The sequence below is a fragment of the Haliotis rufescens genome, unplaced genomic scaffold (assembly GCF_023055435.1).
Source record: "Haliotis rufescens isolate VD_foot unplaced genomic scaffold, xgHalRufe1.0.p SCAF_1, whole genome shotgun sequence".
Lineage (NCBI taxonomy): Eukaryota > Metazoa > Mollusca > Gastropoda > Lepetellida > Haliotidae > Haliotis > Haliotis rufescens.
In genome coordinates, this window is record NW_025963779.1 from 37539824 (window position 1) to 37566295 (window position 26472).

Sequence of the window (26472 nt, forward strand, 5' to 3'; positions counted from 1 at the left end):
TTACCATTGCCTAGTGCCTATATACAGTTATATTTATTGGTCAGACAACTGCCTGATGCCTGGGCACAGTCATATTTATTGGTCAGACAACTGCCTTATGCCTGGGTACAGTAATATTTCATTTCAGACAACTGCCTGATGCAAATGGGAGAAAAAGATGATTTTAATCTTATTTTTAACTCACCAGACAGAAAGTCAAGTGTCTTTATGCTGTGGTCCGTTGTCTGTTGATTATCATGTCTTGTTAACATAACCTCAGAAACCACAAGTCACATGAAGCTGAAACTTAACTAGCTTGTTCCCACCAATGATGACTCACAATTTATTCAAGAGGTTCAAATGCGATTTTCCATATGGTCGCTATGGCAGCCATATTAAAAAACTTTTTTTTGGAATTTTGTTCAAACTGTAATGAAATGTGGTATAAGTCTAGTTGGTAGTAGGACTCAACACGTTCCGATATTTTTGCAATATTTGAACCTTGTTTTGACCTTTGTGTTTTTATCATGCTCTGAAATTATCTGAAATATATATTTGACTCTGCAAGTTTTTAGTTCTCAGTTTTTGGTCTAGAATACCATTGTGGCAGCAACATCTTATTTGTTGCTCTCTTTGTTGACATTTTAATCTGTTGATTACATACCCAGGTGACCTCAGTGCAATTACACTGTTTTCATGCTCATCATTCCATAAAATTAATTATCATTAACCACATGAAGCATTACATTCCTGATATAGTTTCTAGTCGTTTAATGAAAGCAGTAAGTCCTAGATGTTTCGCTAAAGGATGAAAGGGGCTGAGTGTACTTCATCCTGCAATAAGGTACACCTTTTGAGTTGTGTCCTAGTGGACTGACGTCATGGCACTGTTAAAATTACCTTCCTGTGATCTTATGTATCCTTGGTAACATTACTGTCAAGAGGGGGCACGGGTGGCCCAGTCGTCTAAGGCGCCGTGATTCGCTGTGCAGAGTTGCGTCCCTTGGGCACGCCAGAAACCTATGATTGTGGGTTCGAATCCCGGTTCGCCCAAATCATGTTTCGAGGTTTGTCAGCACCTTACCCGTGCTCGTGGGTTTCACCGAAGTGGTAAACGTCTAAGACCTGCATCCCGCGATATAACTGGAATACTGTTAAAAGCGGCGTTAAACCCAACTCACTCACTCACTCACTCACTCATTACTGTCAAGCATAATCTGTGAAATGGTTTCTTTTAACTTGTTGAATATTTGAATATTATAACATGAGAAGAAATATGGCAAGATGATGTCAACCATCTCTCATGCTGCAGGCTTATCCCAAAATATTCAAACCACTGTGTCCGTTCCACAGCAGTCACAAAATTTTCTAAGGCGGCCATTGGTGCCCAAGGAATGATGTGTGTCTCTCAGGACAAAGGAATGAGCAATCCTTAAAAAGTTTCATAACTACATGTACACCTGTTGCTCAGTTAGCAATATACTGCAGTCAAACAAAGTGACCATGGTGACTGCTGCTGCTCTTCCTCCACCATGTTTGTCCCATGCCGACGCCATATCACGCCCAACATAGTAAGGACACTATTTTATGACATGCAGTTCCGGCAGTCACAAGTGGTGGAAACAAAGTTTCAACTCGTATGACAGAAAACACCAAAACTCACGATAACAAACATAGTAAGGACACTATTTCATAACATGCAGTTCCGGCAGTCACAAGTGGTGGAAACAAAGTTTCAACTCGTATGACAGAAAACACCACAACTCACGATAACAAACATAGTAAGGACACTATTTCATAACATGCAGTTCCGGCAGTCACAAGTGGTGGAAACAAAGTTGCAACTCATCTGACAGAAACCACTTATAACCATAGAACTTATGGAACTCACAATAACCAGCGACACTGAACTTCTCTAAATGGCCCCACCATGCACTTGTAAAATGGTTTGACTTACGTGATTAAATTGAATAAAATTAACATAAAAATCCAATTATTGCTGCTTTGGATTGTTGTGACCTATCTAAATAATAAACGACCCATTTTAGTGATGTATTAAGTTTAATACTGAAATATGTCTCTAACGTAGGGGTGCAGGTAGTTAGGTGGAAGAGCCTGTCAGTAAGCCCTGTCCGAGGATTTTAAATTAGCGTCAAACATAATTGAGGTTTGATTTCAAACCCAGCTCCAATAAAACACAATGTTAGTCTGAAATTCGGCATCTTAGAAAAGGAATAAAGTTTGCTTTACCCCCATGTGTTGTGTTAACTTGTGTAATAAAGTACAGTTTTGCAGTGAACTATTATAAAGTTAAAGCACTGCTTTAACTGTCATAGTTCATGGCAAAACTATACTTTGTTTCACTACACATGGGGGTAGTGCAAACTTTATTTCTTACATGAACATTGTTTAATGAGTAGCTATTATCCCACCTTGGTCATGTTGATGTGGCAATTCTCTCACTGCAGTGTGTCAGTAAGCTTGTTTCCTTTTCTACAACTAAGACAGGTTTTCATTTTGAAACTATCGGAAGTAGTGTGCATGATATCAGTATTTGCCTACAAAATACAGTGTAAAACTACCTACTTACTAGCCAGTTGAGCTCATTTTGAAAATGACTGTCCTAATCAAAGTGAAAATGACTGTCCTAATCGAAGAGAAAATGACTTGACTTGCCAAAAGGATCTTCTGGACAGATTGAATATTTGTTTGATCGATGAGCAAACAGTGAATGCCACACAAAATATATACTAAGGCTGGGACGATACACCAACTTAGCGACCTGATACGTGTCATGATTCCTTGCTCAACATCCGGTATGTATCACGATACTTGCATGTGCTCTCATCTGTGGTGTGTAAACCATCTTTTCACTTTGTGTGAGATTGTGATCGATACTTGTATCGAGAAGTAAAAAATCATGATCCACTGATGCATCGGTGTATCGTCCCGCTACTAGCATTTACACAATGTGCAGCTGTATTGGTCAGTATGTCATGAGTCAGGAGGAAAACAGAAATGAAATGTAGAAATGTTTTCATGGCTTTCCTGATACTTCCAAAATGTTAATTATGAACTAAATCATTTTAGAATATTATTAACAAAACAATGTTAAAAAGTCTTTTTTTCAATGAAAACAGTTGAATATGGTTAAACCTTTGCAATCACACAATGGCAAAATGAAACAAGGTAATATTTCGGACATATTTCGGACAAATCCAACTGTTTTTGGGAAAAGGCCTCAAACCCTCAGAGGTCAACAAGCACTGAAACTGATCCTGCTAGGCTAGTGTCCTCGCTAAATTGTTTTGCAAAATTGTTCTCCAAAGTTGCCAAACCTTGTAAAACTGATTTTCGGTATCTTAGACTATCGTTTTGATAGTCAAAATAATTATCATAGAAGTCTCCAGATCCAAGATGGTTAATTTAACTCAGTCACTGGTTGACAAGGTCGACGCCATGTTTGTTTGTAAACACTGAAAGTACTAGTTACCTGACCTTTCATATTTCCATCTTTATCCCTATATGACCCCAACGGATACCATTTTTATACCCCCGACAAAATGTCGGGGGTATATAGTTATACCAAGATTCCGTCCGTCCGTCCGTCCGAAAACTTTGTCCGCGCGATTTCTCTTAAACTTTATACTGGATTCATCTCAAACTTAGTACATATAATCTGTGTCATATGCAGGGGTGCAGTCAAAAGAAAAAAAATGTTTTTATTAATTTTCCATTTTTTTATGAATTTTTCAAACCCTAACGTCCGTTCGAAAATTTTGTCCGCGCAATTTCTCTTAAACCATTCAGTGGATTCATCTCAAACTTAGTACATATAATCTGTGTCATATGGAGGGGTGCAGTCAAAAGAAAAAAATTGTTTTTATTAATTTTCCATTTTTTTATGAATTTTTCAAACCCTAACCAGGGTTTCCCCTGATGCAGTATTCTTGCGTATATGACTCTCAATTAAGGAAAAATACGTCCAGAAATTAATGACTGCGTCATGACTGACGCAATTTCAAAATATCTGTGTTGTTGTTACCAGCTTTGGAATGAAAATATTACAACTACTCACCTGAACTTAATTTATAAACATTTTCTGAAGACAATATATGCAAACATCTTAAAATTTACGTCTAGTTTTAAATTAATCGTTGTTTCAAAATATATTTATGCATCAAAGTGAACGTAACTCTCACACTCCATGTGGCTTCGATGACAGCACGTGATGTAAACAAAGGAATATTCCGCAAATGGATAAGGTTTTTCATGTTTCGACATATTTTCTCACTAAAAGTTAACCATGACATATGTTTATCTAGATGTGTAGACTCGTAAAAAATGAAACAGAAGAAAATATTATCATTGTTGCGGTGAATAATGTGATTTGGCACGGTTACAGTATGTGGTTAAGCAGACTCTATGGAACGGGGTAAACAGAAGTTGTAAGTATCGGAGGGACACATGTTTTTTTGCCGAAATTTAGGTAAACATTATTGAATGAAATTTTTAAAAAAATTAATAAAATAGATGACAAACATAAGGTCAGTTATACAGAGAACACATTTTTATTACCAGATAGTGTAACAACAGGATTAACTTGCGTAATACAATTCGGATTTGTTATGCTATTTCCGATGACAGATCATGACAGCCTGAAATAAGACTGAAGAAAAGTCGTATTATACACGAGAGATATTTTTTTCAGGATTTAATAGCCCATAATTAGGGGTGTGTATTATACACGAGTGTGTATTATAGGCGAATAAATATGGTATATACGAAATGTAAAGCTTTGGGCGTGTTTGTTGTTGCTAATAAACTGTATTCAACCAGAAAATATTATGAGTGTTCACAAGTCTTCAGTTCAACTTCACTGTTGATAGATAATACAAGATAACTAGATAAAAGATGTAAATGAGCTAGTGGTATTAGATTATAATCTGACATGAAATGTATTTTAATATCCATCCATGATTAAAAATTATGTCTCACAGTTGAGACTGATGTTATTTATTCATCCTGTATTAGTGTCACTGTAAATTGTTTCATGAGCTGTGAAGTAATTAAAGATTGTAAAAAGATAAAACCAACAAACTTTGTTTTTCATTCATATATCCTTTATTTCTCTGTAGTACAATCAGCTGAGAACATTAATTAGCACTTGTTAACTTAAACTAAAGACATATAATATTTAAAAGATACTTAACTTTAAGTGTAACATTAACAGTGAACACTTTAAATTTCATTAATCATACAATAAAACATTTGACTCTCAAAAAATATTTTTGACTCCAAAAATTCATAGGCTGAGTCAAGGTGACTCTCAGATATTGGAGTCCAGGGGGAACCCTGCCTAACCCTATCCTAGCTATTTAATTTGTAACTACTGACACACTAGGCAGGTCGGGGGTATTAGTGAGCCACGCTCACTTTTGCACTTGTTATCTTTTGGTTTTATCCAGTTTAGAAACCTAACCATTTTATGATAAAAAGTCTTATCTGTAGTGAATTAAAGTTTTATGTTCCTAAACGTAGGTAGTGTTGAATTGCCTCTTTGGAATAAAGTACTCTATATATGCAGTTGAACAGCTTCATATCTTGAAATTAAGGTTTTCACTTTTAACAATATTGTGTCATTGATGTATTGTGTTTATGTCAATCAAAAGCAGTTAGACATGTAAAAATGTGTGCGGTTAAATGATTTGATTTCTGTAACAATAGGGAAGTTGCTTTCAACCATTTCAGTTGATGTTTTGGGGGAATAAATTCACTGAAGGATTTTAGTTGTGCCCAAACTAATCCACAGATAAATTAATGTTAATAATAACCTTAAGAGCCATGTCGACACTGCTATTAATATTTTAATTGCCAAAGAGTATTAGAAATCACAAATGTCAGTTGCAACAAAGAGGCCTGTGTACTATAACCTCTCTACTTTTCTGATGACTTTCTGCTATGTTGAAGTGGAAATCAATGTTAGAAATTGGCACTAGTTCTGTAGTCCTTGCCAAACTGCCCAATATTTAAGGTATCCTAAGGATGAGTAGAAATTTGCCCTTTTTAAGGATTTTTCCGTCTGTTATCATTACAATGACTAGTGGACTAAAACTGTTAGTTTCTACCGCTGGAAATGGTAGGCGACAGAAATGTAACTTGATTACGTTGACTGGCTTTGTTTCGATGTGTTTACATTTTAGCAGTTTTACGGAGCATTCTTCATCTGATTTGTAAATCAATATTGTAATCCATAATCTATAACAAACTAATATCAAAATAATGGGGAAATGAAAACAATATTAATTTCAGATATAAACATGTCCATCACCTTTGGTACCTTTACAGCTGTTGACCACATACCAAGTTTAATCAATCCTTATCTTCGCAATTGGGTTTGGTTGGTTGGTTGCTTTTTTATGCCGCGCTCAGCAACATTCCAGCTATATGACGGCACTCTGTTAATAATCGAGTCTGGACCAGACAATCAAGTGATTGACACCATGAGCATCGGTCCACGCAATTGGGAACGATGACATACATCAACCAAGCCTCTTATGACAAGCATAGTCACCTTTTACGGCAAGCATGGGTTGCTGAAGACCTATTCTTCCCCAAATCTTCGCGGGTCTGGCTGCACTGGTTAATGTCTTGGTCAGTTTAAAATGAATAAGAACCTGCATCTCCCCTCATCAACCCCCTCCTTTCTCTTACATTCCCTTGTACAAATGTACCTTCATTAATATTTCCATGTATGTGACATGTACATTGTAACTTAGGTTTTCGCTTTGCTAAGGTGGCTTTCATAGTACCATGAACCATAAACGGAAAGAAAGGTTGAACTTGATTTTATTTTATTGCATTGAATATTTTATTAAAACAAGAAATGTTTTTTAAAATCAATATTTTGAACAAAATACAGCTTTTTCCGTATTTGCCTACTACAGGCACTTATTTTGGAATCCAAGATGAATCATTGTTTTGACCACACTATCTAAAGCTGCCCTGGAAATGTTTTGTGTCCAGAATGTTTATGTTGTTTATTTTAATATTTGATGAAAACATGATCAAATATTACTTGGTTTGGCTTGTTTTGAGAGCAGATCTATGAAAATGATCTTATTGATGAAACGGGACTTTTTCTTTCGTTTGAAAAATTCAAAGAAACCTTTCAAATAAAAACACACTTTCTAAAATACATGAGCATACTGAACTCTGTAAAATAGTACTGTCGCATAACACGCATAATGGGGATAAACAATTTCCAAAAGAAAATGGAATATCCTATTCTACTTTTAACTTGTTTCACCTACTTAAAACATCCAAGGGAAGTCAACATTACTACTCAACCTTTATACAAAATATTGTGCCACAAATCAACACTGATAAATTGGAAAGTCTACTAGAAAGTAAGACGGATAGAGATAAGCCTAACTACAACCTTATATCTTTTAGATGTGTAACCAACACGAAACTCCAATAGTTTCAATACCAATCAATGCACCTTATTTTACCAACAAAGAATTAATTGCACAAGATGGGATACGTAGATAACTTACGTAGCTTCTGTTCAGACTTTAGAGAAACTATTGAACACATATTTTGGTTGTGCAGAAAAGTGAACTCTCTTCGGATTAAGGAAGAGATTTAATGGATGTCAATTTATGAGGAACACAACCTTTCGGAGTATATGCTTACTCCTTCATCGGGTAAATGAATGCTATGAGGCAGAGAGCATATATATAAGTACATGTAGAACAGCAAAGATAACAAAAGGTGGAAACTTAACAGAGGGAAGCCAGCAGATAATTGGTGCTGATAGATGATTAGCAATAGGCAGTGGAAGCCAACAGTTTACAGTAATTAGCACTGATAGTTATGGACTACTGGAAGCCAGGACTTAAAATATCACTGATTGGTAATGGACAATGGGCAAACGAGAGGCTGGGGGTAATTAGCACTGATGGATAAAAGAATGGAAAGAGCAATTGACATAAATTCTCTTCCTTATGTGTATCACTTCTAAATGCCTTTCAAAGACGCTCTTTGGAAAATGGAAATTAAATAAAATACAGATCAAAATTACAATGACAGAAGATTATGTCTTAATAGGTTATCCTGCACAGACCTACTACTCAATAAATGCACTAATCATTGTATCAAAGTGCATGACTTATAGATATAAATATTTCAATAAACAGCCCACGTTTAACCAACTTAAAGAGGAGCTCACAAACACCAAGTACAATGCACGACCAAACACAATGCATCAATATATGATAGCAAGAACCTCTTTAACAAATTTTGGTCAAATTGTCACTCATTGTTTAGTTAATAACTGTTTCTTTTTCTGTAGCTTGTATACAAAACACTGGCTTTGTGTCTATTTATGAAATAATGATATGTTCATTTGTAATAAGCAACAGAAAAACAAAGAAGTTATATATATTCTACTCCACTTTTGATAAGGATAATTTTTATCTCTCCATGATTCACAAAACTGATTCTCATTATATGTCCGCGTGGGGCGGTCGGGTAGCCTAGTGGTTTAAGCGTTCGCTCGTCACGCCGAAGACCCGGGTTCGATTCCCGACATGGGTACAATGTGTGAAGCCCATTTCTGGTGTCCCCTGCCGTGATATTGCTGGAATATTGCTAAAAGCGTTGTAAAACCACACTCGCTCACTCACTATATGTCAAGTGTATATTCAAACAGAATGACATTATCTGAATATGCCTACCAAAAGACTAGTAAAGTATATCCTAAGAAATGGCTATTCAAGTTATTTCAAGTAAATGTGTTCGCTTACATTGAACATGTTGAAAAAAAAGAAAGAAAAAGATCTATGAAAAAAACTTGATCTGTTGTAATAAAACTTGATATGCTTGCACACCTACAGATATAGTGAAGAGTAAGTGGTTTTGATTTCATCAGTGTTGTGCTCAACAATGTTACCAATGGTAACCACGTCTCTACAGTGGTCTCAACAGGACTATATTTTGGCTAATTTCCAGGAGAGATCAAGGTCGCAAGTAATCACAAACCATGATAGGAACCTCTGCACGATGGGATGTTATCCATTTCTGTTCACAAGATTGCAAGGCAATTTTCAATCTGTAATGATGAATTATTTAGATTTTTATCACCATCTGTCACATGTATCCATGTACCTTCTGTCACATGTATCCATGTACCTTCTGTCACATGTATCCATGTACCTTCTGTCACATGTATCCATGTACCTTCAGAGGTCAACAAGGTGGAACAGGAAGTTTAATAGTAGAGATTCATTGTCATGCACAATGTGTACAACATCCGGAGCAATGCTTCAATTCAAACAAAACAAGTTTTTTATTACTGTAATCAATGATAATCATGATAACAACCCTCTTCTAATAACTGCCGTACCGTTACCGTTATGAATATGTTTGAAGTGATTGAAAGGATTTAGAGATTTAGAGATTTAACCACACACTACAAATTGCGGATTTTCTGTCCTCATTGAATTTACTTTGTAAGTTGCAAAGCTTTCCTAACTTCTGTGACACCATGAAGAGATGACATCATCTTTAATTATTTGCAACCATGAGTCAATAAGGATTCCTGGTTGCTACTTTCTGCTTTGGCCAACACCATTCTGGAATATGAACAAATTTACCAAACTATAATATGTTTGTTATGAATGACCAATTATGACTATTGATAGATGAATGGCCAACTGAGACACAGCATACTAAATCAGTAAACTAAACCCTGCTGTGCTGGCTGGCTGGCTGGCTGGCTGTATTAGAACGATCGGTAAACTACATGACCCATGTAGGCCTAGTGAAGTCTTCAGCAGCCCGTGCTTGTAAGAGGCGACTATGCTTGACGTAAGAGGCGACTGACAAGATCGGGTGGTCAGGTTCGCAGACTTATCTGATGCATATCATTATATCCCAATTGCGTGAATCAATGCACATGATATGAATCACTAGATTGTCTGGTCCAGACTTGATTATTTACAGACCGCCATCATATAGCTGGAATATTGCCGGGTTTTGCGTTAAACAACACGTCCATTACAAAGGGATAGATATGCACAAACAAACATAGTAAACTACACTCTACTGTGCAGGCTGACGCTGTAATAGAACAATCAGTAAACTACACTCTACCATGTAGGCCGGGGCTGTATTAGAACAATCAGTAAACTACGCTCTACCGTGTAGGCCGGGGCAGTAATAGAACAATCAGTAAACTACACTCTACTGTGCAGGCCGGGGCTGGTATAGAACAATCAGTAAACTACGCTCTACCGTGTAGGCCGGGGCTGTATTATAACAATCAGTAAACTACACTCTACTGTGCAGGCCAGGGCTGTATTATAACAATCAGTAAACTACACTCTACTGTGCAGGCCTAGGCTGTAATAGAACAATCAGTAAACTACACTCTACTGTGCAGGCCGAGGCTGTAATAGAACAATCAGTAAACTACACTCTACTGTGCAGGCCGGGGCTGTATTATAACAATCAGTAAACTACACTCTACTGTGCAGGCCGAGGCTGTATTAGAACAATCAGTAAACTACACTCTACTGTGCAGGCCGAGGCTGTAATAGAACAATCAGTAAACTACACTCTACTGTGCAGGCTGAGGCTGTCGTAGAACAACAGTAAACTACACTCTACTGTGCAGGCCGGGGCTGTCGTAGAACAATCAGTAAACTACACTCTACTGTGCAGGCCGAGGCTGTAATAGAACAATCAGTAAACTACACTCTACTGTGCAGGCCGAGGCTGTAATAGAACAATCAATAAACTACACTCTACTGTGCAGGCCGGGGCTGTCGTAGAACAATCAGTAAACTACACTCTACTGTGCAGGCCGTGGCTGTATTAGAACAATCAGTAAACTACACTCTACTGTGCAGGCCGTGGCTGTATTAGAACAATCAGTAAACTACACTCTACTGTGCAGGCCGGGGCTGTCGTAGAACAATCAGTAAACTACACTCTACTGTGCAGGCCGGGGCTGTCGTAGAACAATCAGTAAACTACACTCTACTGTGCAGGCCGTGGCTGTATTAGAACAATCAGTAAACTACACTCTACTGTGCAGGCCGAGGCTGTAATAGAACAATCAGTAAACTACACTCTACTGTGCAGGCCGAGACTGTATAAGAACAATCAGTAAACTACACTCTACTGTGCAGGCCAGGGCTGTAATAGAACAATCAGTAAACTACTCTTTACTGTGCAGGCCAGGGCTGTAATAGAACAATCAGTAAACTACTCTCTACTGTGCAGGCCAGGGCTGTAATAGAACAATCAGTAAACTACTCTCTACTGTGCAGGCCAGGGCTGTATTAGAACAATCAGTAAAAAACTCTCTACTGTGCAGGCCAGGGCTGTATTAGAACAATCAGTAAACTACACTCTACTGTGCAGGCCAGGGCTGTATTAGAACAATCAGTAAACTACTCTCTACTGTGCAGGCCAGGGCTGTAATAGAACAATCAGTAAACTACACTCTACTGTGCAGGCCAGGGCAGTAATAGAACAATCAGTAAACTACACTCTACTGTGCAGGCCAGGGCTGTATTAGAACAATCATTAAACTACACTCAACTATGTAGGCCGACGCTGTAATAGAACAATCAGTAAACTACACTCTGCTGTGTAGGCCGGGGCAGTAATAGAACAATCAGTAAACTACACTCTACTGTGCAGGCCAGGGCTGTAATAGAACAATCAGTAAACTACACTCTACTGTGCAGGCCAGGGCTGTATTAGAACAATCAGTAAACTACTCTCTACTGTGCAGGCCGAGGCTGTAATAGAACAATCAGTAAACTACTCTCTACTGTGCAGGCCGAGGCTGTATTAGAACAATCAGTAAACTACGCTCTACTGTGCAGGCCGGGGCAGTAATAGAACAATCAGTAAACTACACTCTACTGTGCAGGCCAGGGCTGTAATAGAACAATCAGTAAACTACACTCAACTATGTAGGCCGATGCTGTAATAGAACAATCAGTAAACTACACTCTACTGTGCAGGCCGAGGCTGTAATAGAACAATCAGTAAACTACACTCTACTGTGCAGGCCGGGGCAGTAATAGAACAATCATTAAACTACACTCTACTGTGCAGGCTGAGGCTGTAATAGAACAAACAGTAAACTACACTCTACTGTGCAGGCCAGGGCTGTAATAGAACAATCAGTAAACTACACTCTACTGTGCAGGCCAGGGCTGTATTAGAACAATCAGTAAACTACGCTCTACTGTGCAGGCCGGGGCTGTAATAGAACAATCAGTAAACTCCACTCTACTGTGCAGGCCAAGGCTGTATTAGAACAATCAGTAAACTACACTCAACTATGTAGGCCGACGCTGTAATAGAACAATCAGTAAACTACACTCTGCTGTGCAGGCCGGGACAGTAATAGAACAATCAGTAAACTACACTCTACTGTGCAGCCCAGGGCTGTATTAGAACAATCAATAAACTACTCTCTACTGTGCAGGCCAGGGCTGTATCAGAACAATCAGTAAACTACACTCTACTGTGCAGGCCAGGGCTGTATTAGAACAATCAGTAAACTACTCTCTACTGTGCAGGCCAGGGCTGTAATAGAACAATCAGTAAACTACACTCTACTGTGCAGGCCAGGGCTGTATTAGAACAATCAGTAAACTACTCTCTACTGTGCAGGCCAGGGCTGTATTAGAACAATCAGTAAACTACACTCTACTGTGCAGACCAGGGCTGTATTAGAACAATCAGTAAACTACTCTCTACTGTGCAGGCCAGGGCTGTATTAGAACAATCAGTAAACTACTCTCTACTGTGCAGGCCAGGGCTGTATTAGAACAATCAGTAAACTACACTCTACTGTGCAGGCCGGGGCTGTATTAGAACAATCAGTAAACTACACTCTACTGTGCAGGCCAGGGCTGTAATAGAACAATCAGTAAACTACACTCTACTGTGCAGGCCGGGGCTGTATTAGAACAATCAGTAAACTACACTCTACTGTGCAGGCTGAGGCTGTAATAGAACAATCAGTAAACTACACTCTACTGTGCAGGCAGGGGCTGTATTAGAACAATCAGTAAACTACACTCTGCTGTGCAGGCCGGGGCAGTAATAGAACAATCAGTAAACTACACTCTACTGTGCAGGCCAGGGCTGTAATAGAACAATCAGTAAACTACACCCTACTGTGCAGGCCGGGGCAGTAATAGAACAATCAGTAAACTACACTCTACTGTGCAGGCCGGGGCTGTAATAGAACAATCAGTAAACTACACTCTACTGTGCAGGCTGAGGCTGTAATAGAACAATCAGTAAACTACACTCTACTGTGCAGGCCGGGGCAGTAATAGAACAATCAGTAAACTACGCTCTACTGTGCAGGCCGGGGCTGTAATAGAACAATCAGTAAACTACACTCTACTGTGCAGGCCAGGGCTGTATTAGAACAATCAGTAAATTACACTCAACTATGTAGGCCGACGCTGTAATAGAACAATCAGTAAACTACACTCTACTGTGCAGGCTGAGGCTGTAATAGAACAATCAGTAAACTACACCCTACTGTGCAGGCCGGGGCAGTAATAGAACAATCAGTAAACTACACTCTACTGTGCAGGCCGGGGCTGTAATAGAACAATCAGTAAACTTTACTCTACTGTGCAGGCTGAGGCTGTAATAGAACAATCAGTAAACTACACTCTACTGTGCAGGCCGGGGCAGTAATAGAACAATCAGTAAACTACGCTCTACTGTGCAGGCCGGGGCTGTAATAGAACAATCAGTAAACTACACTCTACTGTGCAGGCCAGGGCTGTATTAGAACAATCAGTAAATTACACTCAACTATGTAGGCCGACGCTGTAATAGAACAATCAGTAAACTACACTCTACTGTGCAGGCTGAGGCTGTAATAGAACAATCAGTAAACTACACTCTACTGTGCAGGCCAGGGCTGTATTATAACAATCAGTAAACTACACTCTACTGTGCAGGCCGAGGCTGTAATAGAACAATCAGTAAACTACACTCTGCTGTGCAGGCCGGGGCAGTAATAGAACAATCAGTAAACTACACTCTACGGTGCAGGCCGAGGCTATAATAGAACAATCAATAAACTACACTCTACTGTGCAGGCCGGGGCAGTAATAGAACAATCAGTAAACTACACTCTACTGTGCAGGCCGAGGCTATAATAGAACAATCAGTAAACTACACTCTACTGTGCAGGCCGAGGCTGTTTAGAACACATTAAACCTACCAATTTAGAGTGATGAAGGTTGGACAGAAGTGCTACAGAAGCCTGTTTCCAAGTTGTGTGTGGTCATTACATATGCAGGAGTAATACCTTAAGTGATGTGATCCACTCAAGTTGCAAACTTGGAAAGATATTTTTGCAAGTGATGAAATGGATCATAATCAAACCTCGTCTTTTTCAGGTCAAAATTTAATTTCTTAGGTAGAATCAAAATTATGCCACAAGAATCTTTGTAGTTTCAACCAAGAACCACAAGTTTACATTAGTTTCCAGATCCTAATGGAAGTGAAAGTGATTAATACTAGACAAAGTTGGGTCTGATATTGATATTTGTGGGGAAACTTTATTTACGTTGAGTCCAATGAGACCTTTCACATCTTTTATGTTGACAATCATTCAATCAGTATAGTAAAAACAGCTTTTTGAATCTATTGAAGATTTTGTCCTTTTCTTTGAAGGACCATTCTGAGAGTCGAAATAAGGAGATGGATGCTCAGGCTATTATGAATGACCTGAAGGCCAAGCGCGAGGCCCTAGACATGGCGATTGCAGACATCAAGTCAGCCATCCAGCGCAGTAAGGGTGTGGCTCTGCAGTCATCATATCAACAGGAGGACAGCACTAACGAACCAGTCTGGGTAAAAAGGTAAGTTTGTACCTGGAATATTTATCACATCAAGATGTTGGAATCATGACCATGATGATTAGGTTTATTGCATACAAGGGGCGGTCAGGTAGCCTTGAGGTTAAAGCGTTCGCTCGTCATGATGGGTTCAATTCCCGACATGGGTACATTGTATGGAGTGGTGTAAAACCATACTCACTCACTAATTGCATACAAGTTTGAAGGACTTCAAAGTTTGTCTCATGTTTGTCAGGTTTTGGTTTGTTAAAAATAAGTAAGTGGGTCATGATTACTTGGGGCATTTTTTTGGAAGTGGTGATGAAGTGCTGCATTTTGCTGATTTTAAGGTTTGACTTATTAATTCTAAAGAAACAAGTTGGTCGTAGAATATTGAAGTGTGGGTCTGTTTTGTTATCTCTAATTGTTAACTATTTCTTCTTGACATGTGGTGAGGAGCTGGGGAAATATAGGACCTCCAAATCAGTCTTGTTTGTCTTGATTAAACATGTGGAGCAAGAGTTCCAATTCTGACAATGTATTGGCGCATATTGGTAAATGTTCAAGTTCTTCTGCCAGTGGAGAGCTGTGCTATGTTCAGTGGTGACTTTATGTATATTTTCCATGTAAAGAGGATAACTAATCATTTTTGTAAATTTTGAGTCAAATATGTCATTTGATTATCTCAGTCAGGGCTGTTGGCTGCTGTCCAGTAATTTTACTTTTTAGCTGAACTAAAACTTCATGTAAGCTTACTATGTTTATGTTGGTTGGTCGCAACCATGGCTGCCACATTTTCAATATATATTGGACATGTGGTTTACAAACTCTGAAAAGACTTGAGTAAAGTTGACTCCTTAGGAGATTCCGGGCAGACTAGGTCCCCAGCACCCCATGCTGGGTGTAAGAGATGACTAGGTCCCCAGCACCTCATGCTGGGTGTAAGAGATGACTAGGTCCCCAGCACCTGATGCTGGGTGTAAGAGATGACTAGGTCCCCAGCACCCCGTGCTGGGTGTAAGAGATGACTAGGTCCCCAGCACCTGATGCTGGGTGTAAGAGATGACTAGGTCCCCAGCACCCCATGCTGGGTGTAAGAGATGACTAGGTCCCCAGCACCCCATGCTGGGTGTAAGAGATGACTAGGTCCCCAGCACCCGATGCTGGGTGTAAGAGATGACTAGGTCCCCAGCACCTGATGCTTGGTGTAAGAGATGACTAGGTCCCAAGCACCTGATGCTGGGTGTAAGAGATGACTAGGTCCCAAGCACCTGATGCTGGGTGTAAGAGATGACTAGGTCCCCAGCACCTGATGCTGGGTGTAAGAGATGACTATGTCCCCAGCACCCCATGCTGGGTGTAAGAGATGACTAGGTCCCCAGCACCCGATGCTGGGTGTAAGAGATGACTAGGTCCCCAGCACCTGATGCTGGGTGTAAGAGATTACTAGGTCCCCAGCACCTGATGCTGGGTGTAAGAGATGACTAGGTCCCCAGCACCTCATGCTGGGTGTAAGAGATGACTAGGTCCCCAGCACCTCATGCTGGGTGTAAGAGATGACTAGGTCCCCAGCACCTCATGCTGGGTGTAAGAGATGACTAGGTCCCCAGCACCTGATGCTGGGTGTAAGAGATGACTAGGTCCCCAGCACCTGATGCTGGGTGTAAGAGATGACTAGGTCCCAAGCACCTGATGCTGGGTGTAAGAGATGACTAGGTCCCAAGCACCTGATGCTGGGTGTAAGAGATGACTAGGTCCCCAGCACCTGATGCTGGGTGTAAGAGATGACTATGTCCCCAGCACCCCATGCTGGGTGTAAGAGATGACTAGGTCCCCAGCACCTGATGCTGGGTGTAAGAGATGACTAGGTCCCCAGCACCCCATGCTGGGTGTAAGAGATGACTAGGTCCCCAGCACCTGATGCTGGGTGTAAGAGATGACTAGGTCCCCAGCACCTGATGCTGGGTGTAAGAGATGACTAGGTCCCCAGCACCTGATGCTGGGTGTAAGAGATGACTAGGTCCCCAGCACCTGATGCTGGGTGTAAGAGATGACTAGGTCCCCAGCACCTGATGCTGGGTGTAAGAGATGACTAGGTCCCCAGCACCTCATGCTGGGTGTAAGAGATGACTAGGTCCCCAGCACCCCATGCTGGGTATAAGAGATTACTAGGTCCCCAGCACCTGATGCTGGGTGTAAGAGATGACTAGGTCCCCAGCACCTGATGCATGGTGTAAGAGATGACTAGGTCCCAAGCACCTGATGCTGGGTGTAAGAGAAGACTAGGTCCCCAGCACCCAATGCTAGGTGTAAGAGAAGACTAGGTCCCCAGCACCTGATTCTGGGTGTAAAAGATGACTAGGTCCACAGCACTCCATGCTAGGTGTAAGAGATGACTAGGTCCCCAGCACCTCATGCTGGGTGTAAGAGATGACTAGGTCCCAAGCACCCCATCCTGGTGTAAGAGATGACTTGGTCCCCAGCACCTGATGCTGGGTGTAAGAGATGACTAGGTCCCCAGCACCTGATGCTGGGTGTAAGAGATGACTAGATCCCCAGCACCTCATGCTGGGTGTAAGAGAAGACTAGGTCCCCAGCACCCAATGCTAGGTGTAAGAGAAGACTATGTCCCCAGCACCTGATTCTGGGTGTAAAAGATTACTAGGTCCACAGCACTCCATGCTAGGTGTAAGAGATGACTAGGTCCCCAGCACCTGATTCTGGATGTAAAAGATGACTAGGTTCACAGCACTCCATGCTAGGTATAAGAGATGACTAGGTCCCCAGCACCTCATGCTGGGTGTAAGAGAAGACTATGTCCCCAGCACCTGATCCTGGGTGTAAAAGATGACTAGGTCCACAGCACTCCATGCTAGGTGTAAGAGATGACTAGGTCCCCAGCACCTCATGCTGGGTGTAAGAGATGACTAGGTCCCCAGCACCCCATGCTGGGTGTAAGAGATGACTAGGTCCCCAGCACCTGATGCTGGGTGTAAGAGATGACTTGGTCCCCAGCACCTGATGCTGGGTGTAAGAGATGACTAGGTCCCCAGCACCTGATGCTGGGTGTAAGAGATTACTAGGTCCCCAGCACCTGATGCTGGGTGTAAGAGATGACTAGGTCCCCAGCACCTGATGCTGGGTGTAAGAGATGACAAGGTCCCCAGCACCCCATGCTGGGTGTAAGAGAGGACTAGGTCCCCAGCACCCCATGCTGGGTGTAAGAGATGACTAGGTCCCCAGCACCTGATGCTGGGTGTAAGAGATGACTAGGTCCCCAGCACCTGACGCTGGGTGTAAGAGATGACTAGGTCCCCAGCACCCCATGCTGGGTGTAAGAGATGACTAGGTCCCCAGCACCCCATGCTGGGTGTAAGAGATTACTAGGTCCCCAGCACCTGATGCTAGGTGTAAGAGATGACAAGGTCCTCAGCACCCCATGTTAGGTGTAAGAGAAGACTAGGTCCCCAGCACCCCATGCTGGGTGTTAGAGATGACTAGGTCCCCAGCACCTGATGCTGGGTGTAAAAGATGACTATGTCCCCAGCACCTGATGCTGGGTGTAAGAGATGACTATGTCCCCAGCACCTGATGCTGGGTGTAAGAGATGACTAGGTCCCCAGCACCTGATGCTGGGTGTAAGAGAAGACTAGGTCTCAAGCACCCCATGCTGGGTGTAAGAGATGACTAGGTCCCAAGCACCTGATGCTAGGTGTAAGAGGTGACTAGGTCCCAAGCACCTGATGCTGGGTGTAAGAGATGACTAGGTCCCCAGCACCTGATGCTGGGTGTAAGAGATGACTAGGTCCCAAGCACCTGATGCTGGGTGTAAAAGATGACTAGGTCCACAGCACTCCATGCTAGGTGTAAGAGATGACTAGGTCCCCAGCACCTCATGCTGGGTGTAAGAGATGACTAGGTCCCCAGCACCCCATGCTGGGTGTAAGAGATGACTAGGTCCCCAGCACCTGATGCTGGGTGTAAGAGATGACTAGGTCCCCAGCACCCCGTGCTGGGTGTAAGAGATGACTAGGTCCCCAGCACCTGATGCTGGGTGTAAGAGATGACTAGGTCCCCAGCACCTGATGCTGGGTGTAAGAGATGACTAGGTCTCAAGCACCTGATGCTGGGTGTAAGAGAGGACTAGGTCTCAAGCACCCCATGCTGGGTGTAAGAGATGACTAGGTCCCAAGCACCTGATGCTAGGTGTAAGAGATGACTAGGTCCCCAGCACCCCACGCTGGGTGTAAGAGAGGACTAGGTCCCCAGCACCCCATGCTGGGTGTAAGAGATGACTAGGTCTCAAGCACCTGATGCTGGGTGTAAGAGATTATTATGAGGATCAGGTGTCATCATTCCCTGATCATGTATGTTGTTGCTCAAAATATCAACCATCGTTTTTGTGTACCTAAGGTTGGATTGTATTCAGGCTGCTGACTCTGATGCATAACATTCACTCACTCACACATGCCTGTTTTTGTCTCAATATCCTCAAAAATTACAGTAAAAGTAAATGGCAACTATGAAACAAACACTTAAGTGTGGAAATTTGTTTCTAAATAAAACCTGCGATAGAAAATGAGGTAACCATGATAATAGACACCCTTGAGTTATATTTGGAATGAACATCACTGACAAGTTGAATATTACAGATCAACACATGCTACATTTATCATGAAATTAACTTTCTTGTATCACCATGCAGACTCAAATTCAGACAAGTTCCAATTTGCACAACCCTCAGTCAATATTGGTTATCTTAGCCTGCAGGGCTTTTGTGATTCTATATCATCATGACCAAGAACATTATTGTTGATATAGACATTGAACATTATTTCCTAATCATTTGCACATTGTTAGGCATTAAAGGCTATTCACTTGAATTTAAAAAACGTTCAAACTTTGAAGTATTAATTTTCTTATGGAATGTTTATGTAAAACCCATGAAGATTATTGATCATTGTCAATCAAACATGAATCAGAAATACACAAGGTGCCTATTTTCTGACCCTTTCTACCACTATATTTATGTGTTTGAGTGGTCAATCCTTGATTAGTTCATGAAACGTCTGACTCACATGTTACACACTAAGAACATGACAAGAAATATGATTGATATGTTTTGTGTTGTAGTCTGTCAGTATATAAAGAAGCAGGTGTGATTTCTACTGATGAGGTACTGGCTGATTCAAATTCAGGATATTTATCATGGCAGTTCAGACATTTATTCAAGATGTATTTCTTCATTTCACCTACAAAATGTTACCAGGATGTCAGTTCTGTTCACCTACAGAAATGTTACATAGGTGTCTGTTCACCTTCAGAACAGAACGCCTCCATGGTCTTTTGGTAGAGCATCTGCTGGAAGAGCAGCAGTTCCGGGGTTTGATCCCTGGCAGGGTCATATCAAAAGACATAAAGAGATGGTACTCAGCATTAAGGGGCTAAAACACGGACTGGTCAGCTCAGAGTCAGTATACTCTGTCTCAGTGTGGTATTCATATTCAGGCATCAAAGTTGCGACTAAAACGGTCGCCAATTCGACCTAAATTTCAATTTGTCTACTGTCTAAATATTCTGAAGTAGCCAAATGACTACCTTGAAGAAAATATCTTGTGGCAACTAAATTCTATTGCTTCACATTTGAAGACACAAAAATAAATAACAGCATAATGTGGAAAACATGTCTCCTAATAATTGTACTTGCGTATAAGTCCTGCTAAAGTCGACAATGAACAGAAATACATAAATATTAATGTAATTAGTATCTTACTTCAGTTGACAATGCTCATTGGATAAGCAAGGATATGCCTAAATAATCAAGTAACATAAATTGCATCATTGTTTGAGTCACAAATGACAAAAATCAAGTACAGTTCACTAATATACAATTCCAAGACTAATGCTAGGACTTGTACATATTATAATAGTTCTTTGATAAAAGATAATTTCAAATGCTCACCTCACCTCATTTCACCCCATTTCACCTCACCTCACCTTTAGAAATATTACCTGGGAGTCAGTTCAGCTACAGAAATGTTACCTAGGTGTCGGTTAGCGTTCAGAAGACTAACAAATCTAGTGGTCAGACTCACTGACTCGGTTGATGCATGTCATTGTATCCTAATTTCGTAGATCAATGCTCATGATATCGATCACTGGATTGTTTGATCCAGACTCATTTATTTACAGACCACCCTCATATAGTGGACTATTGCTGAGTGTTGCTTTGAACAACAAACAAACAAACAAAACACATTCAGAAATGTTACTGAGATTTCAATTGACCTACAGATATGTTACCTGGGCACCATTCCACGAAGCCATAATAGCGCTACAACTGTCGTAAGTCTATGTTGAAGTATGGGGGGGTTACGATCACCTTAGCACTACGATCAATTTGTGGAACCGCACCCTGGGTGTCAGTTTACCTGCAGAACTGTTATTGGGTGTCGGTTCGCCTACAGAAATGTTATTGGGATGTAAGTCAAACACTTTCCTGGTTTGTATTTACACTTGCACGTACACTGTTAAATAAATAAATCTGAACAAATCTGCAAACAGTTTGATGTGTAAATGAAAGCTTTCTCATGATGAATTTGCCCCAAATATTAGCCATAGAAAAAAGTACAGTCCTCTGTGGATCTCTGATGTTCTACCTTTGAGAAAATGCATAAAGGAAGATGATTTTTCAGTTAATTATCATCAACATTGTCTTGAAATCAATCAGCTTTCAAACAATAAAAAAATGAAAATGGTATTAAAAAACCCTGTTTAAACCTCCTATTTCACTGTGACCTTTGCTTGGCAACAATCAATTCATCATTGTGATCTCTCAAGCAGTTTAGGGTTGATTTATGTTCCCCATAACTTGAATTTTAGCTTGTTTTGCAGACAATGTCCTCTTCCAAACCAAGGTATGAACATACAGGTCAGAACAGAAGCAAGAGATTTCTGTAAATTCTGATCAAATTACACTGCTATGGGTATTGAACTTGTATAAGCTGTGTTCTTGGGGGAAGCATCTGGTGATCCTTTGACCAATACGACTGTCAAATCACTTCTCTTATGGGGATTGCATAGGTCTTATGAGAGATGTGTCAGACAGAAACTGACGAAAACACTATCAGGTTTTTTTTAGGCACAGTTTGTGTTACCACACAGGGTAAAATGGAGAATGAAACGACATATCTTCAATCATGGTAAGATTGTGTCGAATTTGAATTTGTATTGAACCGGCAGCCTTTGACTGGCAGTCGCTTATTGTGGGGTATTGATTTCAGGGTTCCATCAGCAGATGCCCATGTTCAGGGAAGGAATGTTTGGCCAAGAGCTTTTGTTGCAGAGTTGCCAAATTTGAATTGAGCAGTACAAGGATGATTGCCCATTTAGGGTAAACAGACAGTATTTGGGGGGAAATATAACCTTTTGGTACCATGAAATGATGGTCTGTCAAGAGCACAAATTTGAATACATATGTTGAAAGCTATTTATTGGTTTATGCTTTATGGTGCCAATATGATTTCATAATGGTAAATGGTTTTATTTTTAATTTAAATGGTGATCATTTATATATTTATCTATGAGGAAGTACATATTTATTTTTCACTTGAAATTATTGTCACCGTTGATGAAGAGTTTCGGGAAATATGTCTGTCTGTTCCTCCTCTTTTCATTGGTCAATTACAATCAGCAGGAGAAATCAGTAAACAAACAAGGTATTGATATGACATTTTAAGGGTTGTTTTCCTGCACCAAATAGACATGTGTAAGTGTTTTAAAGACTCCGGTATCTTATGCTTGTTGTCAGAGAAAACTGAAATGTGTATTTGAGGGTCATTCTTATGGACCTGGCTGGACCTTGATTGTGTCATACCCTGATGAGCTGCACATGCTATCAGTGACTGGTTTGCCTGGCCCAAATTCTATTATTTGCAGATCCCTGTTGATGTCTTGGATATACAGACTGCCACGTAAAATGACATTCACTCTAACTCTTCTGCTTGTCTGTAAATAGTTAGGCCCAGGTGGGACTTGTGGCATTTCTTTGTGGACTACCACTCTTACCATTCGGGATAACTCTGCAGGAGTAGTAGTCAATGATCAATCTTCTTGGCATTGTGTATTCAAATCTTTTCCCTGTTTGCAGGACACGAAGAATTCTCTTTTTAGGCTATTATGACATGATATTGTTGGTTTGGACTGAAACCCCCTGTACTAATAAGTGACCACTATAGCTGCTAGGAGTGTAATGATAGTTTGAACTATCGTAATTGTTTGCCTTAGGATATTACTATATCGATAGGAATTTTAAAATACCAATAGTGTTGTTGAAAGTATGCACAACAATCGACAGTTTCAATAGTTGCAATTTTTATTTATGAATAATACATATATATGCAAGTTTCAAAGCTGTCTCTTTGTTGATTAGCAAGTTATGAAAACTTCAGATTAGAGTTACATCCCTTTGGTTTGTGTTGTAACAGGGAGGAAAATGGCTGTTTTTAAGATTGTCAGGAAGTGTTTATTCATTTCTATTACATTGATTAATATAATTATCAAGCCTTAAAGTTGGTTTACTACTATTTCAGTACCTATTGCAATAACTGACAACTATCACAATACTATTGCAGTAGTGTGGGCTACTATTGCAATAGTTAAGATAGCCCCAATTGTCAGTCACCTGTGTGTGGCCTCACAGTTTCAAGTTAGTCTGTGTCTACCTGTGTGATTGTCAACCTCATACATTACTCCAGCATGAAACCGTCTGACACATGTTAACATCCAAACCTTTCAACTTTCACTGCCATCAGCATATAGAATGGAGAGGAAATCCATTTCATGAAAAAGTCATGCTGAAGTGAAATTTATCCCTTTTAGGGTGAAAATGATCTCTTTATATATCAAAAGCCTTTATTTCACGCCTGTAGACGAGAAACAAATTAATTCAAGGCCATGGCCTCAATGCGTTGTTTTCCTCAGACAAGAGCTTAATCAGTATGCATAGTATGGTATTTTGTGCCACAATAACTCTCCTCGTAACTGGTGTCTAATCTATCACACAGGCCAACTCTGATGCTGTCTTCAACCGTCATACATGTTTAATGTAAAACCACTTTGGTAAGGCCTCACTAAGCTCTTCCAAATCATCCCTTATCTCTAGTGATACACCTCGTTTGCCTCAAGCGGGGAAACTAATTGATCACCATTACTTTACAACGTTTTTCTTTTCTCAAAATTCTGATTATGTGAGACGCGATCCTTGCGAGCCTTTCTTCTGCGAGTGGTGGACGTTATAAGTTTGGATACACTGTTGCTCAACTTTTTCATGGTGTCTACTCTTGGATGTATGGTGAATATGTGCATCATGCCAAGGATTGATTATCTGTGAAAGGGAATACGCACCTCAAGTGGGATGTTTCTGTTGCCCTGCTTCTGAAGGAATTTTATCGATTATCAAGTTTACCTGCATTTGATCTGCTGAAAATAACTTTCAATATTGGCTTTCTTAATGACAATTGTGCTTCTGATTGGTGCATTGACTGATGTTTATGAGAATTCAAAATAGTTTTTAGTACGGAAAAATGCAGTTCTTCTGGATGAATTAAGTTGAATCAAATGTGTCATTTTGGTTTCAAATCATGTGACCATCTGGTGTCTGAAAGGAAAGACTTATAATAGAGTTGATGAGCTTGTAATGTTAAGTAGAAAATAGATATCATGCAATGTGAAATTTTATTGACAAAAAGAATTGGAACATTGGTACAAAAAAGACAATCAAATTGAATGTTCATATGAGCTAATAGTAAATCACTGGTTTGTGAAATTGCTGTTTGCATTTTGAAGTTAAGAGCTCTCCAACATGAATGTTCTCAGTAATGAAATATTGTTAGTGTCAGTTGGGACTCTGCTGTACTTCAGTGTTGCTACAGAGCTTGGCAGCATGTGAGACCCATTGTCTTCTGATACAACTCTACTTAGATATTTCATGCCTGTGTAGTGGTTAAATTATTTATGGGTTATCGATCTTAATCTGAAAGTTGCATGTTTCACGATTAGTCATGTTTTGTGTTTGGACAAGACAGTGACACAAGTGTGCATTCATCTGACCAGACAGCTTGATAAAGAAATTGGAAAACTCTCTTAAATCTTTGGAAATGATTGGTGAATGTCGTCAGTTCAGTAGTTCCTTTTGAAACAACTTCACATTACGAATGATAATAGATTGTTGTTTCAATTGTAGGATATTTTTCTGACTGAATTCCTTTTCCTTCAACAAGTGGATACAGGTTTAGAGATAGGTTAACTTTGTTCAGGTCGATCCATATTTGGGTTCACTGTCAATAAGTGATGTAAGCGTTAGACATTTTAACGAGAAATTTTTTAAATTGAAAACTGAATTCAAGGACTCACTGTGAAATGTTGTGTGTGTGATGTAAGAATTTATGAAGTGCTGATTCGGGGAAAGAAGCTGCTGTATTTTGATTCCCGGGACTACTGTGAAAGACAAGTGTTGTTTATGACTGATGGGACAATGTCGGCATCAACTGTAAACCATTTCAATGGTGAGATTTTCCAAAATCTCATCGAGCTGCTTGAGATGTATGTACAGATACGGCTATACCATGACCACAGCCAAGCCTGCAAATACATTATGAATCGGTAAGATGAAGTAGCTTCATTCATATTACATTGTATTGGCTGTGCCTCAGTAATCAGTTCTGGAAATGATGAATTGTGTTAAAGGTATAGACTTCTGGGCTGATATTCAATGTTTTTGTCCTGGTGTTTGATCAGTTGTTGTTCTGTATGTTGATGCTTGGTGTTGTGACCATCAGAAGTAAGGGACCACATCATGTCAGGCTGTTTGATGAACTAGTAGTTCCTGTATTGACTGTCACAAACAGATGACTGGTACACACAGCCATGAGTACAGTATAGTATCTAGGAATTTAAACTGAAAATGGTCAAAGTTCCGCCATTTTGGAAAGGGGAAAGGGAAAACTGTAGGTGGTAGAGAACCACTTTCCCTGCATTGATGCAGCTGTGAAAGGTGCCCTGGAGAAGGACATAGATCTCCTTACAATATACGAGTGCCATGGATCGTATTATCGCTTTACCGATTGTGTGCTGAAATTAAAAAATCGATCAGATAATCATAAAATCAATATTAAGATACTAACCCACATATTTTATTAGAACATGTTCCCAAAAGAATCATTCTGCAATAAATAACTATATGTTTGTTGATTGAGAGCAAACAATGAACATATTGTTGACAAACTCTTTCCAACGCGTGTCACCATTGCTACAACTTTTTATCTAAAACTTCATTTATTGAGTGTAGGGTTTGATGTATGACTGTGAAGAGCTTAAGCGTTGTTAAGGTCATGTGAAGGTCAGGGAGATGTAATTCTATATTATGTTTTAATGTGAAGCGTACACAATATATGACTTTTCCAGTGGATAAGGGACCACGAAACTGAAGCTCATAAATGTATGAATGACACATTTTGACGTTCGTAGTCTTTTTATGAGAATGTATTCTTGAAAAAATGTCAACTCTGACGGACTACTTACACATTCATGG

At 40.1% G+C, this 26472-nt stretch overlaps 1 protein-coding gene across 16 annotated transcripts in view; it reads left to right on the forward strand.

Moving 5' to 3' along the window:
• Positions 1 to 26472, forward strand: part of LOC124135719 (amyloid-beta A4 precursor protein-binding family A member 2-like) — a 164544-nt gene that overhangs the window by 4022 nt on the left and 134050 nt on the right. For all 16 annotated transcript variants that reach the window (XM_048396016.1, XM_046501206.2, XM_048396026.1 and 13 more), the window contains exon 3: positions 14719 to 14906. In XM_048396016.1, the coding sequence (XP_048251973.1) occupies positions 14719 to 14906 (188 nt within the window). The remainder of the gene's footprint in view (positions 1 to 14718; positions 14907 to 26472) is intronic.